At 42.1% G+C, this 16,136-nt stretch overlaps 1 protein-coding gene across 1 annotated transcript in view; it reads right to left on the bottom strand.

Moving 5' to 3' along the window:
• Positions 1 to 243: 243 nt before the first annotated feature.
• The window catches only part of LOC124117050 (protein rolling stone-like), a 48,213-nt gene continuing 32,320 nt past the window's right edge, over positions 244 to 16,136 (bottom strand). Inside the window, exons 2-4 of the mRNA XM_046478745.2 lie at positions 14,617 to 14,845; positions 6,812 to 6,940; positions 244 to 1,901 (exon numbers count right to left, since the gene is read on the bottom strand). Of these exons, the coding sequence (XP_046334701.1) occupies positions 1,441 to 1,901; positions 6,812 to 6,940; positions 14,617 to 14,845 (819 nt within the window). The 3' untranslated portion in view covers positions 244 to 1,440. The remainder of the gene's footprint in view (positions 1,902 to 6,811; positions 6,941 to 14,616; positions 14,846 to 16,136) is intronic.

Genomic DNA, 16,136 nt, shown 5'->3' on the forward strand with positions numbered 1-16,136 from the left:
CGAAGTGATAAACGTCTGAGACCTGCATCACTTCGGGTTTTCCTCCCACATTAAGCTGACACGCCGCGATATAACTGGAATACTGTTAAAAGCGGCGCTAAACCCAACTCACTCACTCACTACTTTCATATCACAGAGCACAATCAGAGCAATCAGAAGTTTTTGTTTCAAATATTGTAATGAACGTAAAGGGTGGTGTTGTATTGCATACAATTCATGAAATCAATGACGCAACAGCCAGACTCAATTATTACTTCATTTTAATTCACATAATAATCATAAATAAAGATGAATCAACTTCACAATGACGGATTATCACAGCAAAATCATGACATGAGCAAGTCAAACATTGAAATAACATGGATGGAATAGAAAAATTTGTAAAATATAGATATAATTCAAATATAATCGCTTGTATGATAGAAACAATTTCTACATATATCTAACAATACAATACGTTAAGTCAACAAACACGGACAATTATCCATTTAACTAAGCTATCAACAATTTCACTATCTTAATGCTAAGATGCGTGACAATGATTTTAAACATTCTATATGAACTATATACAATAACAGGGATCTATGAGGGCACGTACAATCCATCGAAGCTTTGTGGTAAAACACAGACTGCATTTGTTCTCATGGTATTAAATGCATCACACAGCCACAAAACAATCACATAACAATAATGTTAAAATGAAAATGAAATTTCTAACTTTTTTCACACAAGAACACACACCTTGAACTTTTTTAAATATTTAAAACAAGATACAGATCCTGTCTAAATCAAACAGTGCCTAGCCGTTTTATACAAGACAGGTATAACCAAGGTCAAGGTTAGCACCAGTGTGGGTCAATACTTGTCCATCATACGTCATCGAGTCTTGTGTACTACGTCACAGGAAATGTAGATATAACCTATGACGTCACGGATACTTAGCACCAAGGGGGAAAGCATGAGCGGCATGTTTGAAAGACGGGACAGAGAGGGAGGAGCGTTTACGGAGAAAATTACACAGCACTGAAAACCTGTTTCTCTACCATAAATTGTCAAAAAAACACTTTCACAACCTAATCAACTGTCGTAATATTTTGAGTTGATTTATAACGATTGTCTAGTAAGTTACCGTGAAAATAATGATAAATGGCATTAAGAAATGGAGCGAATGTTGAGACGAATATAATGACCGTGAGTCCATATGTACAATTTGATAAAGAACTATGAAGATCTCCAAGAGATTATTTTGTCACTATCTTTCGATTGTAATGAAACTTGTCTCCAAAACGACTTCTTAAGAACAGGTTGCCCCTTAGTCGTAATACATGTATTTATTTACCCAGAAGCTTGTTTGTGGTCCGTTTGTCCTTAAATTGAAGGTTGAATCTTGATATTTTGCTAGCAATTAAACCTGAACTATTATCCTATGTACAGCAGGGGTTATTCAGCATAGCGTCCATCATTGGCGAGACTCTTGTCATCAACAGCGTTATAGCTTGTTGAGGTTGACATGACAATATTCTGCATCTCCGAGTCTAGAGTAGGGTCATCTGGTATGTAGTAAAACTTGGAAAACACCCACATCCGGAGCCGATACAGGAAGTTGAGGATAACCTGCGCGAGCATAGCCTGGAGCACGCAGAGAACACAGGTAATGACAGCCTCGACCGGCTTGTTCCAGTTCATGAAGTTATAAGCGTAATGTCTCTCTTCACGAGAATCCGTCACAGTGCCGTCGTTGAGGAAGTAGATAGCGTTGAAGAGGGCGTAGACGGAGCCGAGTGTTATTGTCATGAACATGTGCAACACGCGTAGCGGGGCGCCAGTGATCATGACGTCAATGATGACGTACACAGTATTCATGGTATGCTTGACTCGGCTCATCGGGGTTGCCAGCAGCTCTGTAACCAGGAAAAATAGACGTGTTAGCGCCATTGATGTAACAGCAATATTGAATGGGTTAATGCTGCAAGAGAAAGACAGTAATCAGATATCGCATTTATCTCGTTACCGTACTTGGTGAGTTTAACATTCCGTTAGTACAACCATCTAGTGAAAGGTGTGTGAGTGAGTGAGTTGGGGTTAACGCCGCTTTTAACAGTATTCCAGTCATATCACGGCGTGTCAGTTTAATGTGGGAGGAAAGCCGGAAGTGATGCAGGTCTCAGACGTTTACCACTTCGGTGAAACCCACGAGCACGGGTGTGGTGCTGACAAACCTACAAACATAATCGGGGCGAACCGGGATTCGAACCCACAATCATAGGTTTCTGGTGTGTCCAAGGGACGCAACTCTGCACAGCGAATCGCGGCGCCTTAGACGACTGGGCCACCCGTGCCCCCTACTGAAAGGTGTGTGACAGAAAGGTTTCCAGGTAACTTTTTGAAGGACATGACCGACCCAGTTATCAGCAGAAACCGAGATGACAGCACGTTACAGGCAGTTTTGAATCACAATAAGATATATGGTAACCGCATTTCTGTGAAGTTGGGTTATTACAAAGTAATTACAAAGTAAGATTTAACCGGATAATGCAGTTATATGAAAAAAGTAAAATTAAACCGGCTAATGCAGTTATATAAAAATGTAAGATTAAACCAGCTTATGCGGTTATGTTAAAAAGTAGGACTAAACCGGCTACTGCAGTTATATAACAAAGTAAGATCGAACCGGCTACTACCAGTTACATGAAAAAGTAAGATTAAACAGGCTACTACAGTTATATAACAAAGTAAATTCTACCCGCTTCTACCGCAATATAACAAAGAACGTTTACACCTGCTAATACGGTAACATAAAATGTAAGATTAAGCCGGCTACTACAGTTATATAACAAAGTAAGATTAAGCCGACTACTACAGTTTTATAACAAAGTAAGATTAAACCGGTAACTGCCAGTTATATTACAAAGTAAGATTTAACCGGCTACTGCAGTTATATAACAAAGTAAGATTAAACCGAATACTGCCAGTTATAAAAAAAAGTAAGATTAAACCGGCTACTGCCAGTTATATAACAAAGTAAGATTTAACCGGCTACTGCAGTTATATAACAAAGGATGATTATACCGGTTTTTACCAATAATATAGGAAAGAAAATTTACACCAGCTAATGCGGTTACATAAAATGTAAGATTTAACCGGCTACTGCAGTTATATAACAAAGTAAGATTAAACCCGTTACTGCCAGTTTTATAACAAAGTTAGATTAAACCGGCTACTGCCAGTTATATAAAAAAGTAAGATTAAACCGGCTACTGCAGTTATATAACAAAGTAAGATTTAACCGGCTACTGCAGTTATATAACAAAGTAAGATTAAACCGGCTACTGCCAGTTATATAACAAAGTAAGATTAAACCGGCTACTGCCAGTTATATAAAAAAAGTAAGATTAAACCGACTGCTGCCAGTTATAAAACAAAGGATGATAAAACCGGCTTCTACCAGTAATCTAACAAAGTAAGTTAACACCGAGTAATGCGGTTATATAAAAAATAAGATTAAACCGGCTACTAACAATTTCATAACAAGACGACAAGGAAACTAGTCATCAGCAAGATCTGCCACAATCAACCGCTTGTCCTGGTGACCCTGTCATGGTGGCGCAAGTTTACGTTCAGAACGCTTACATAACCAGATGCAAATGTTTGTCCTCTACAATGGCGTGTCATGGCAAGTCACTTGACACAAGGAAAGGTGAGTACTACTGACTCCTCTGTGACGCCACACAATAAGTAAGTGCACTATGCTGAGGTCACTGTGTGTAGTGGAATCCGACTCTGGTGAATTGATTCAATACCGCAAAGTGACAATTGAGTTGTTGAACATTGGCAGTAGCTGAAAACTATTAATTGATTTTGCAAATTATTGACAAACTGAAGTCAATTTCTAGCAACCTTATAAACAGACACGCTAGATCCGGAAATGTAGTTCTGTCATCGTCGGCATTGTGATAATACACGTATTGATTTCCTAAAGGCACAAATTGAAGTCATTTAAAGGTCTGCAGCCTTTGCAAAGAGGATAATTTGCCATCACTTGAAATCGCCAACAGCTTGACATCTAACTAACGAATGCAAAAGGTCCATATATTTCAAATAGGACTATGTCGTGCTGGTGGTAGTGATCAGATGTTTACCATGAGTGAGTGAGTTGGGTTTAACGACGCTTTTAACTGTATTCCAGTTATATCGCGGCGTGTCAGCTTAATGTGGGAGGAAAGGCCGAAGTGATGCAGGTCTCAGACATTTACCACTTCGGTGAAACCCACGAGCATGGTATGGTGCTGACAAACCTAGAAACATAATCGGGGCGAACCGGGATTCGAACCCACAATCATAGGTTTCCGGCGTGCCAAAGGGACGCAACTCTGCACAGCGAATCGCGGCGCCTTAGACGACTGGGCCACCCGTGCCCCCTACCATGGGAGAAACAATAAACCTGAATTAATATTGCAGTGTGGAATACAAACATCTTTAACGTAGCACCTTTTTATTGATAATACATTTTGCAAACACAGTGACTACAATTATAGTTATATATAACGATATTTTGTACAAGTGGATATACAATGTACGTTCCGACTAGTCATAGATTGCTGACGTATAACAACATCCACTCGAATAGCCTGTGGACACAGTTACTTCTATGTGGCGTAAGTGAAGTACGCGTCAAACTTCCACCGTGTAATATGGCTACTGGGTGGTACGTTAGGAAGATATGAACACAGTGAATAACACTTGATTGATTTTCCTTATACAGCTAATGACTGACGGATATAATGGGTATTGGGCTTGGATCAACTGGAATGTGTGTGGGCGTGTATGTGGTGTGGTTATCTGGAGACAAATTACAGCTCAGATCAAACGAACGCCACAATCAAACACTGAACCACACACAATGTATGGTGAAGCTTCTATTAAGCATTTTAATCGAATTACTTAAGAGTCTGTTGAATGAGCATTGAGTGTATGTTGCGTGAATGTCGACTGCGCGGATGCCTGGTGAGTATGTGTTCATTTAGCCGTATGGTGGATGATTTATTGCCAGTTTACCTGTAAGGCGTAGGTGTCAGTGTTGAATAATTCGGATGTCTGACTAGAAACTATAGATTATTGTTTAATGACTTACTCGTAAGACTGATGAATTGATATTAATCTTCCCGGATATCTGATCGTTAAATGTCAACTTCAAGTATGTCTGAGTACACAGAGTACTTGTTGACTCACATGGATCTCCACAAGTGTTGGCCTACTGTGTGTCACATGAGTAATTGTTGACTTACTGTATGTCCGATGAGTAATTGTTGACGCTCATGGATCGCCACAAGTGTTGGCCTACTGTGTGTCAGATGCGTAACTGTTGACGCACATGGATATCCACAAGTGTTGGCCTACTGTACGTCACATGAGTAATTGTTGACTCACATGGATCTCCACAAGTGATGGCCTACTGTGTGTCACATGAGTAATTGTTGACTCACATGGATCTCCACAAGGGATGGCCTACTGTGTGTCACATGAGTAATTGTTGACTTACTGTATGTCCGATGAGTAATTGTTGACGCTCATGGATCTCCACAAGTGTTGGCCTACTGTGTGTCACATGAGTAGTTGTTGAGTCACATGGATATCCACCAGTGTTGGCCTACTGTGGGTCACATGAGTAATTGTTGACTCACATGGATCTCCACAAGTGATGGCCTACTGTACGTCACATGAGTAATTGTTGACGCACATGGATCTTCACAAGTGTTGACCTACTGTACGTCACATGAGTAATTGTTGACTCACATGGATCTTCACAAGTGTTGACCTACTGTACGTCACATGAGTAATTGTTGACTCACATGGATCTCCACAAGTGATGGCCTACTGTGTGTCACATGAGTAATTGTTGACTCACATGGATCTCCACAAGGGATGGCCTACTGTGTGTCACATGAGTAATTGTTGACTTACTGTATGTCCGATGAGTAATTGTTGACTCACATGGATCTTCACAAGTGTTGACCTACTGTGTGTCACATGAGTAATTGTTGACGCACATGGATCTCCACAAGGGATGGCCTACTGTGTGTCACATGAGTAATTGTTGACTTACTGTATGTCCGATGAGTAATTGTTGACGCACATGGATCTTCACAAGTGTTGACCTACTGTACGTCACATGAGTAATTGTTGACTCACATGGATCTTCACAAGTGTTGACCTACTGTACGTCACATGAGTAATTGTTGACTCACATGGATCTCCACAAGTGATGGCCTACTGTGTGTCACATGAGTAATTGTTGACTCACATGGATCTCCACAAGGGATGGCCTACTGTGTGTCACATGAGTAATTGTTGACTTACTGTATGTCCGATGAGTAATTGTTGACTCACATGGATCTTCACAAGTGTTGACCTACTGTGTGTCACATGAGTAATTGTTGACGCACATGGATCTTCACAAGTGTTGACCTACTGTACGTCACATGAGTAATTGTTGACTCACATGGATCTCCACAAGTGTTGACCTACTGTGTGTCACATGAGTAATTGTTGACGCACATGGATCTCCACAAGTGTTGACCTACTTTACGTCACATGAGTAATTGTTGACTCACATGGATCTCCACAAGTGTTGACCTACTGTACGTCACATGAGTAATTGTTGACTCACATGGATCTCCACAAATATTTTACCTACTGTACGTCACATGAGTAATTGTTGACTCACACGGATCTTCACAAGTGTTGACCTATTGTATGTCACATGAGTAATTGTTGACATATATGGATCCCCAGAAACAAAGTGTCGGCTTACCCGAATGTGAGAAGAAGGCGACGAACGACCAGTAGGACATGGTGACCACAATGGCGGAGTTACAGCTCAGATTGTAGATGATCCACTGAAGACGTAGAACAATGGGCATGCTCCTCGGGTACATAGGGTCTGCAGATAGGACAAAGCACACACTTAAACATCAAAAGGATTCAAAATGTGAAGACATGTGCAACAAAACAACGAATACAATGTCAAAGTGTTGAGGAACGGCGATTACTTGCACATGTTGGTTAGAGTTAGTGTGTTGAGAATGGCGTCTTCAGAGTCTTGTTCACAACCAGTAGCCAAGTGTACCAAGTAGGTGTAGGTTCTAACACCGTTATCAAGCTTCACTTGCTAGAACCTACACCGAAACGTCGCTCTTAATTGTAATGAAGAAGTTGTTCATCCATAAATCTTATCCTTGGCCAATATTTTGGTGCAATATTGCATTACTTTAAAGAATATTCTTTTTAAATTTTGTTTCAAGGAAGAGGTGAGGTGAGGTGAAATGGGGTTTAACGTCGCGTCCCAGATTATTGCACTTATATAGCGACGTGCATGCATGCATGTGTGTGTGTGTGTGTGTGTGTGTGTGTGTGTGTGTGTGTGTGTGTGTGTGTGTGTGTGTGTGTGTGTGTGTGTGTGTGTGTGTGTGTGTGGTTGCTTGTACTAGTCCGTCCGGATTGATGCCGATTTATAGTGTAGCACACTGAGATACCATGCCTCAGTTTAACATGAATACTCCACCCAGACACAGTATATTGACTCCGAACCGACCAGTTAATGCTGAGCGCCAGGCAGGGTAACAACACGTACCACCTTTTAACGTCTTTTGGTATGACGCGGCCGGGGATCGAACCTCCGACCTTCATCACTCCCGCAGACGCTCTATCACTAGAAATTGCTGGTGTCACCACCGTGATATTGCTGGAATATTGCTAAAAGCGGCGTAAAACCATACTCACTCACTGTACAACTAGACAATGAGGCGGTCATCAAGGAAAAGATTATGATAACGTTATGTGCGGTAGAGCACTCGTGATGAAAGGATGCGTTCCTGTACGCCGGTCCAAGGTCATACCGGACACAAGTTCTAGCGTTTATTGCTGTGTCAGCAACCTTCAAACCATTCCAGACGACCAAGGTTAAACAAGGTGTCCCATCAAATGTACGCGCGGTGTGACCTTTTACGACATTATTCACCCGATATCCTGCATCTAGACAGCGTTCATTAGACCAATCAATAGATTGTGCATATAACGCCCCTAATGAATCAGATAACAGCCAAACAGGTATTGTCACCTAGCTTGAATTATTTGCCGTAACAACTAACGATTGCCCACACACAAAACCAGACAGTTTAATGCCCGTCACCATCATCGACTGGAGGCGATCCTCAAAGCCACATTGATTCCTAATAAGCACAATGTTATCACGCAGATCGTATTATTCTATATTACACACATAAATGATATTGCCTAACCCGAATTACTGGCCCTGAATCGGAATGACAGAAGAATCCATCTCAGGGGCTCGAAGGGAATTACATGCAAATGCGCGTCGGCAATGCTTTCCGCGGGTATCGTTGTTTATAATGGCCGGGAAAACTAACTTGTTGCGTGAAAACTGTATGGTGTGACCTTCGTGTGCCTTCTAAACGTGATGCAAGGAGATGGTCCTGTGGTCCAAGTCAACACGCTTTGCCTATATTTTCTCAGTTAAGATCCACTTGTCGTGGGTTTGAATCCCAAATTCGTTCCGATTTTGAGTCTTGGCCTTAGCACTATATCTATGGGGCCCTTGAAGATCCGGGGTTGAAGAGGTCTTTAGTAACCCATGCTTGCTATAAAAGACGACTATGCTTGTCGTAAGAGGCGACCAACGGGATCGGGTGGTCAGAGTGCGGCGTTAAACAAACAAACCATATCCGTGGTCAGGGGTTTTCACCAAAGAGCTAACCGTTTTGGGAATCTCTGTGGTAAAGTTATCCATAAAACCGATATAATGATATAACTGAACGTAATTTGTATTCTGTCGCCCACTCCCCATACGTCGCTTTGAGGAAAGTACACGTCTCTTATCAATCTGGAATTTAAACGCCATTCCTGTAACTTGTCAGCGTTTTCTTCTGTTCGTTCATGTAAATTTGCAAATATTAGTTCTGTGCGTTGTCTTTGATCACTGAAATAATTCCTGGTTTTGCCGTGGAATAGAAACACTAATGCATTAACCACCCTACCACTTTTTGTTCTATGAAGAATTAGAACGCCGTTGGCATCCCGAAAACTAATTATGCAATTTGTGGCGTTTGATCATAACTAAATAACGAGATTTGCTATGAAATTATAGCCAGTTCCAATGTCATAATCATTACGCTTTTCGCTGCGTCCATAAAAGGCGGAAACAGAACAATACGTCCAGCCTTATCAAGAATAACGCCGACTGCATCGCTGAGGAAGTTTTGTTTGTTTGTTTGTTGTTTATGTTTAACGCCGCACTCAGCAAATATTTCAGCAATATGACGGCGGTCTGTAAATAATCGAGTCTGGACAAGACAATCCAGTGATTGACATCATGAGCACCGATCCACCCAATTGGGACACGACATGCATCAACCAAGTTAGGGAGCCTGACCACCCGACCCCTTGAGTCGCTTCGTAAGACAAACATAGCCACGTTTTACGGCAGGCATGGGATGCTGAAGACCTTTCCTACCCCGGATCTTCACGGGTCCGCTGAGGAAGTAGTATGGTAGAAAAACTAATGAATATTGCAATTAAGAGACTAGAGATTTTCAGTATTAAGTAACGGCGGCAACAGCCCTTCCATAGGACCGCCTATAAAATAGTGATGATACCAGGTGTTCGCGAAAAGATGAGCGTATCCTGCCCAACGGGTGGCACACATCACAAACACATGCAAAGGTAAGTCAACTGTTCACCTGAAAACAACAACATGGGAACATATGGTCCAAGTCAAAATAGGGAATTATGTTCGTCACTGATCTAAATCTATTAATGTCTCCACATGCCATGGCCAACCTTTCACTGATCAACTCTCAAGTTTGCTCTGACACTTTAATGACAGTTTAATGAATTATCTGTTTTGGAACTAAATTTCACAATACATGTATATAGTTATTCCCAGAAATGACCATCGCCAAAACGCCTTGATACCAGTGCTGTATGATACCCACACGGGACCTATGACAGGATACGTGTGAGTGAGTGAGTATGGTTTTACGCCGCTTTTAGCAATATTCCAGCAATATCACGGTGGGGGACACCAGAAATGGGCTTCACACAGTGTACCCATGTCGGGATTCGAACCCGGGTCTTCGGCGTGACGAGCGAACGCTTTAACCACAAGGCTACCCGACCGCCCCCAGGATACGTGTGATGACGATACCCAGTATGTAGGGTATGGTGACATTGTCCGCTAACACATTTATGACGGGCACGAGTTACCCAACCTTGATCATGTAGTTTATCCGCGACTGTTCCTCAGCTCGGGACATAAGTGTATTCGCCCTAACACAGATTAATGGTGTTTATTAGGAATCAAAGAACAAAAGCTCCTTTGGGAAGAATTTCAGTGAATTGCCCAGCGCTGCTCGACAGCTTGCGTCGAAGAAATCGATTAGGAATTTGAATATTTACCGTGCGTATGGATTGAATGTGTAATGTGAAAGTTTTTACTGATACAGCAGACATGTGGTGGTAAATCAAGATGAATTATGAACAATCAGCAGTTATTTTGCATCAGCATCGGGACTAAGTGGTTTGGTATGGACGTATGGCTCGGAGATAATATTGTTCTGAATTACTGATATTTGTGTGTGTTCCATCAATCTTGAAGCTGGTAATCTGTTACGGTTGTCCCTGTGTTAAAGGGTCAGTACTTACTTGAGTTGCGGTGCTAGAACCTGCTTCATACCTCTATCCCCGATGAACAATGTGTTACCCATAGAAAACACAGTCTTGCTTGTCCCACATGGACCTACCCAACACCCTTCCAGTTTAACTGAAGCCCTCCCGGATGCACCAACACAATTCAATTCTACCTTTCTCCTATCGGTCAATCTTCGACTCTCACGTGTACATCCCTTCCCACGTCCTTCAAATCTACCGCACACCATCTAGGCTCAGGTCCGCTCTTCAAGGTTACCCAATGTCCTTCAGGCGTGTTCAAGTCTACCAGATACACATCAGGCATATCCTATGCTCTTCAAATCTACCCTACGTCCTTCAGGCGTAATCCCCACATATTTTCTATACGCTTCAAGTCTACCCCACACCTTCAGGCGTAATATCCTATCTTCAAGTCTTCCCCACACCTTCAGGCGTCATATCATATCTTCAAGTCTACCCCACACCTTCAGGCGTAATCCCCACTCTTCAAGTCTAACCCTACGTCCACCAGACATGCCATACGTTCTTTAAGTCTACCCTACGTCCACCAGACATACCACACGCTCTTCAAGTCTACCCAACGTCCACCAGGCATACCACACGCTCTTCAAGTCTACCCTACGTCCACCAGGCTTACCACACGCTCTTCAAGTCTACCCTACGTCCACCAGACTTACCACACGCTCTTCAAGTCTACCTTACGTCCACCAGACTTACCACACGCTCTTCAAGTCTACCCTACGTCCACCAGACTTACCACACGCTCTTCAAGTCTACCCTACGTCCACCAGGCTTACCACACGCTCTTCAAGTCTACCTTACGTCCACCAGACTTACCACACGCTCTTCAAGTCTACCCAACGCCCACCATCACTATTCAATAGCGACACGTGGCAATGAAGATTATGGAATTTGTCGCATTTATTTCACTGTCAAGACCTGTCTAGGCTTCCAATTCGAATTTTGCCCTTATGATGAGACGTGCTGGTGAGTTCAATCTCCTGTTACCACACAGTAACCAGAAACGAAAAGACATACATGAAATACTGGTCTAAATGGTCCGAACTCAACCTACTCACTCACTCACTCCAATTACGTATTTACAAACAGCAATAGCATGTGCTTGGAGTTGTCGCGTGTTAACTCGCGGTGAGGTGTGCCATGATATTGCAAAGATTACTGTCATCAACGCATCACTAACGAACTCTTCTTTACTCCGTATCATTATAATACTGTCATCCTCCGCATTTCAGGATAAAGGACCTTAAAAAGTTTCTCTAATCACGTATTAAATACGATCCGGGAGCAGATGGCCCTAACGTCCTGCTTTACATTTGGATAACCTCTTTCATGCAGAAATCCAAAAATTATACCTTGATCAATAATTTACAATACAATTATATTTTTTTCTATACCGCCCAGTGTTTGTTGCAGGGAGAAGGACCATACTTGAAGCCCCACATGACGTGAGAGAGGCACAGGGCCCTTGGGGACATGCAAGAGCACTACGGGGGACCAATTGTCAACATGAAGGACGAGCTCTGCTCAGATGATACCAGGTTATGAGAATGAAACGGATGCTAGTTAGGCTATTGGAAAAATTCGTATTGGCTCGGACAATAAAGTTAATCCGGTAAAACACACTGAAAAATCGCTATGTGTGCATATCAATATGCCAAGAGAAAGCTAATTTGAAAATCAAAACTCTGGGCACGGTTTTCAAAGGAACTGACTTCCAAAATGTAAATTCTTAATTCAATGTTTGGAAGACGCCTCATTTACCCCCGGTAATCTATTTGACTATCAGGCTTGGCTTCCCAAAGATAACTATTGATTAAGACCAAGTCGATCACAGTCTCGTCTATCATTCATTCTTGGGCGATATAACCAACAAAATTTCATGGCAGTTCACGTTGCGTTTGATTTTTAGGAAAATAACGTCAAACCGAAACATTAAGAAATCATAATACTCTAGGTGCAGTTAATATTGCGTTCATTAAGTAGCAAATACTGTCATTTCGTCGGTGTGAAGGTATATTCTGCAATGATAGTTTTATTCCTGAGCAATAGTCCAGATGCAGCCGTTACAGTAGATAACAGGCTTTCCTAACCATCTTATCTAAGCTCAGGCTGCACGGCACATTTTTTTTGGTACTCATACTTTGAAAGAGTGAGTGAGTAGGGTTTTACGCCGCTTTCAGCAATATTCCAGCAATATCACGGCGGGAGACACCAAAAACACATTGTACCCATGTCGGGAATCGAACCCGGGTCTTCAGCGTGACGAGCAAACGATTTAACCACTAGGCTACCCGACCGCCCTACTTTGAAAGACATGTGGTATGTAACAATGATTAATTTCATGAATGTTGAAATAATATAAAACAGCTAGCTGTCTTCCAGCTTTAAAGTGTGAGAGGCCTTTGCAAACACGAGTTGGGTTTAACTGTTTCATTTATGCTTATACACGTTTCATAAACGTTGATAAATGTTTGTTGGCGCGGAGCCTAATATTCGTACACTGTTAGAAAAAAACACAAATTAAATATGCAGATATTCTTGTGATGCATGAATAATAAAATTGGGTTTCCCGGAATGTTTCCAGGAAGAACTATCAATCAGCTCATTAAAAAATGATGGCAGCGCAAAACCTTGACATTTATACTACATTCACAACTAGCCTCAGGGCTAGTTGATTAATTTGATGAAATGACAATTGATGTGGTTGAGTGGTTGAGTGGTTGAGTAAGAGAGAGTATTTCGTGACGGATGATTAATTTCGACATAAGACTGAGTAGTGGAGACAGGTGTATCATTTAAAGATACATAAATGCCGTATGATATTTATATATGACCTGATATGACCGGTATGATCAGATAGATTTATTTATTATAAATAGTTTTTGTTTCAGGAAGTGATAGTTTCTGTTTCAGGAAGTGATAAACCCTGACAGACTGTTGCAGGATGATTATAAGGACTACCAAAATATCACGGAGTCACTTCGCCCAAAGCCAGGAGCTTGTAACACCAGGTGTCTGTCACGTGACGTGCTTGTGATGGAAGCTCTAGGACGGACGCGCATGACTTCCCAGTTGAACAGTTTCTAACAGATGACGTTATGGCAAACGTGAATCCTAACATTGTAAGGGCATGTTTCATGAGTAGAACGTGAACGCGGTGCTCAGGTAGAGGTACTGTTCTACATTGTTACGTGTGGGTTATGTATTTGGTCGTTGCTGCGTTTTTGATGACATGTTTAGCTTGTACCAAATGACATCATATTTATGGACCGCCTCCCTGGTGTAGTGGATAGAGCGTCTGCAGGAAAGAATAAGGTCGAGGGTTCGATTCCCAGCCGCGTCATACCAAAAGATGTTAAAAATGGTACTTCTTGTTACCCTGCCTGGCGCTCGGCATTAAGGGTCTAAAACAAGGACTGGTCGGCTCGGAGTCAGTATACTGTGTCTGAGTGGGGTATTCATGTTAAACTGCGGCATGGTATCTCAGTGGGCTAGCACTATAAAGTGGGCATCAGTCCGCATGCATCAGGAGCATGGGTGGCCCAGTCGTCTAAGGTTCCGCAATTCGCTTTGCAGAGTTGCGCCCCTTGGGCACACCAGAAACCTATGATTTTAGGTTCGAATTCTGGTTCTCCCCTATTATGTTTCTAGGTTTGTCAGCACCATACCCATATATGTGGTTTTCACCAAAGTGGTAAAAGTTTAAATTACTTCGGGCTTTCTTCCCATATGAAGCTGACACGCCATGATATAACTGGAATACTGTTCAAAGCGGCGTTAAACCCAACTCACTCACTCATGCATGTACCAATATCACCTAGTCTTGGTTTTGAAGACTATATTTAATACAGACTGCATGCAATGTCTTACCCATAATCCAGTATGGTCGACATGTATATACGGCAACTGTGCAGGCGTTGTATATCGCCGACAGCGCCAGAAGGAGGAAGCTCCAGTTGGTGGCAAATATAAACCACTTCCATACTTTGTAGTCGTAGAAGGTGGTGGACTCGTACGTAATGTCTGCTGCGCACCAGCCCGTGATCGCCACCGCTATCAGCGCCCGGTACACCACGTAGAAGCGCTGCCTCACCGGCCACTGCAAGGAGAAGAGAAGACATAGGGATAAATAACACGTGGTGCCAGGGAGGAAGAGGTAAAGTGAGTGAGTATGGTTTTACGCCGCTTTTAGCTGTATTCCAGCAATATCACGGCCCATGTCGGGAATCGAACCCGGGTCTTCGGCGTGACGAGCGAACGCTTTAACCGCCAGGCTACCCGACCGCCCCCCGAAGAGGAAAAAAGAGTTCTATGTGACTATTGTGTGTACAAATGTCACTACTACAACCACTACTACTTCACCTCCTGCTGCTAATACTACTTCAGGGGAGGTCGGGTAGCCTAGTGGTTAAACCATTCTCTCGTCACGCCGGAGACCCGGGTTCGATTCCCGATATGGGTACAATGTGTGAAGCCCAATTCTGGTGTTCCCCGCCTTGATATTGCTGGAATTTTGCTAAAAGCGGCGTAAAATCAAACTCACTCACTAATATTACTTCTGTTGCTGCTGCTGCTACCGCTTCTACTACTACTACTACTACTACTACTACTACTACTACTACTACTACTACTACTACTACTCTTTAAACAAAGACTCGTTGACATCTTCGTTCACAATTTGTCGGAACATATTAGTTCCTCTCACATTCTTTCACATTATATACTTCCAATAAATCTGTGTTTGAACCTGAGAAATATTTAACATTAAATGATCAATCCCTTCCACGAGTGATCTGTAAGTTTAGAATCTCATTACATTGTTAAAAAATACAAGATATCAGGAAGAACAAAGACATAGACTAGACTATTCAAATAATATTTGTACATATTGTAAATCTGGGTCCATTGAAGACGAGTTCCATGTTCTATTTATCTGCGATACCTTTGCTCCCCAAAGTAAAAACTATTTGGAACATTTAGAAAATACGTAAATCACCAAGTAATGTACAATTTACTCAACGCAAAGTATGTACATACTATTAAGTACGTAGCCATCTTTATCAAACACATTTTCAAAAGATTTCAAAGAGTCATCGTATCCCGATTCCGAGGATCGATGCTCATGAGGTCAATCACTGGATTGCCTGATCCAGACTCGATTATTTACAGACCGCCGTCATATAGCTGGAATATCGCTAAGTACGGCGTCAGACAACAAACAAATAAATAAATAAAATCTTCGTATTATCACCCACTCGATTACTTGAAGGCAGCAGAGATAGTGCCGGAATAGTGTTGGGTGTGGCGCAAAACAAGCACCAGAGTCATAATAGTTGTTGTTTTCACATGTAGATACGATCAGGTAGGTGTGTCTTATCTTCTACTGCGAA

This window comes from Haliotis rufescens, unplaced genomic scaffold, assembly GCF_023055435.1.
Source record: "Haliotis rufescens isolate VD_foot unplaced genomic scaffold, xgHalRufe1.0.p SCAF_45, whole genome shotgun sequence".
Taxonomy (NCBI): Eukaryota; Metazoa; Mollusca; class Gastropoda; order Lepetellida; family Haliotidae; genus Haliotis; species Haliotis rufescens.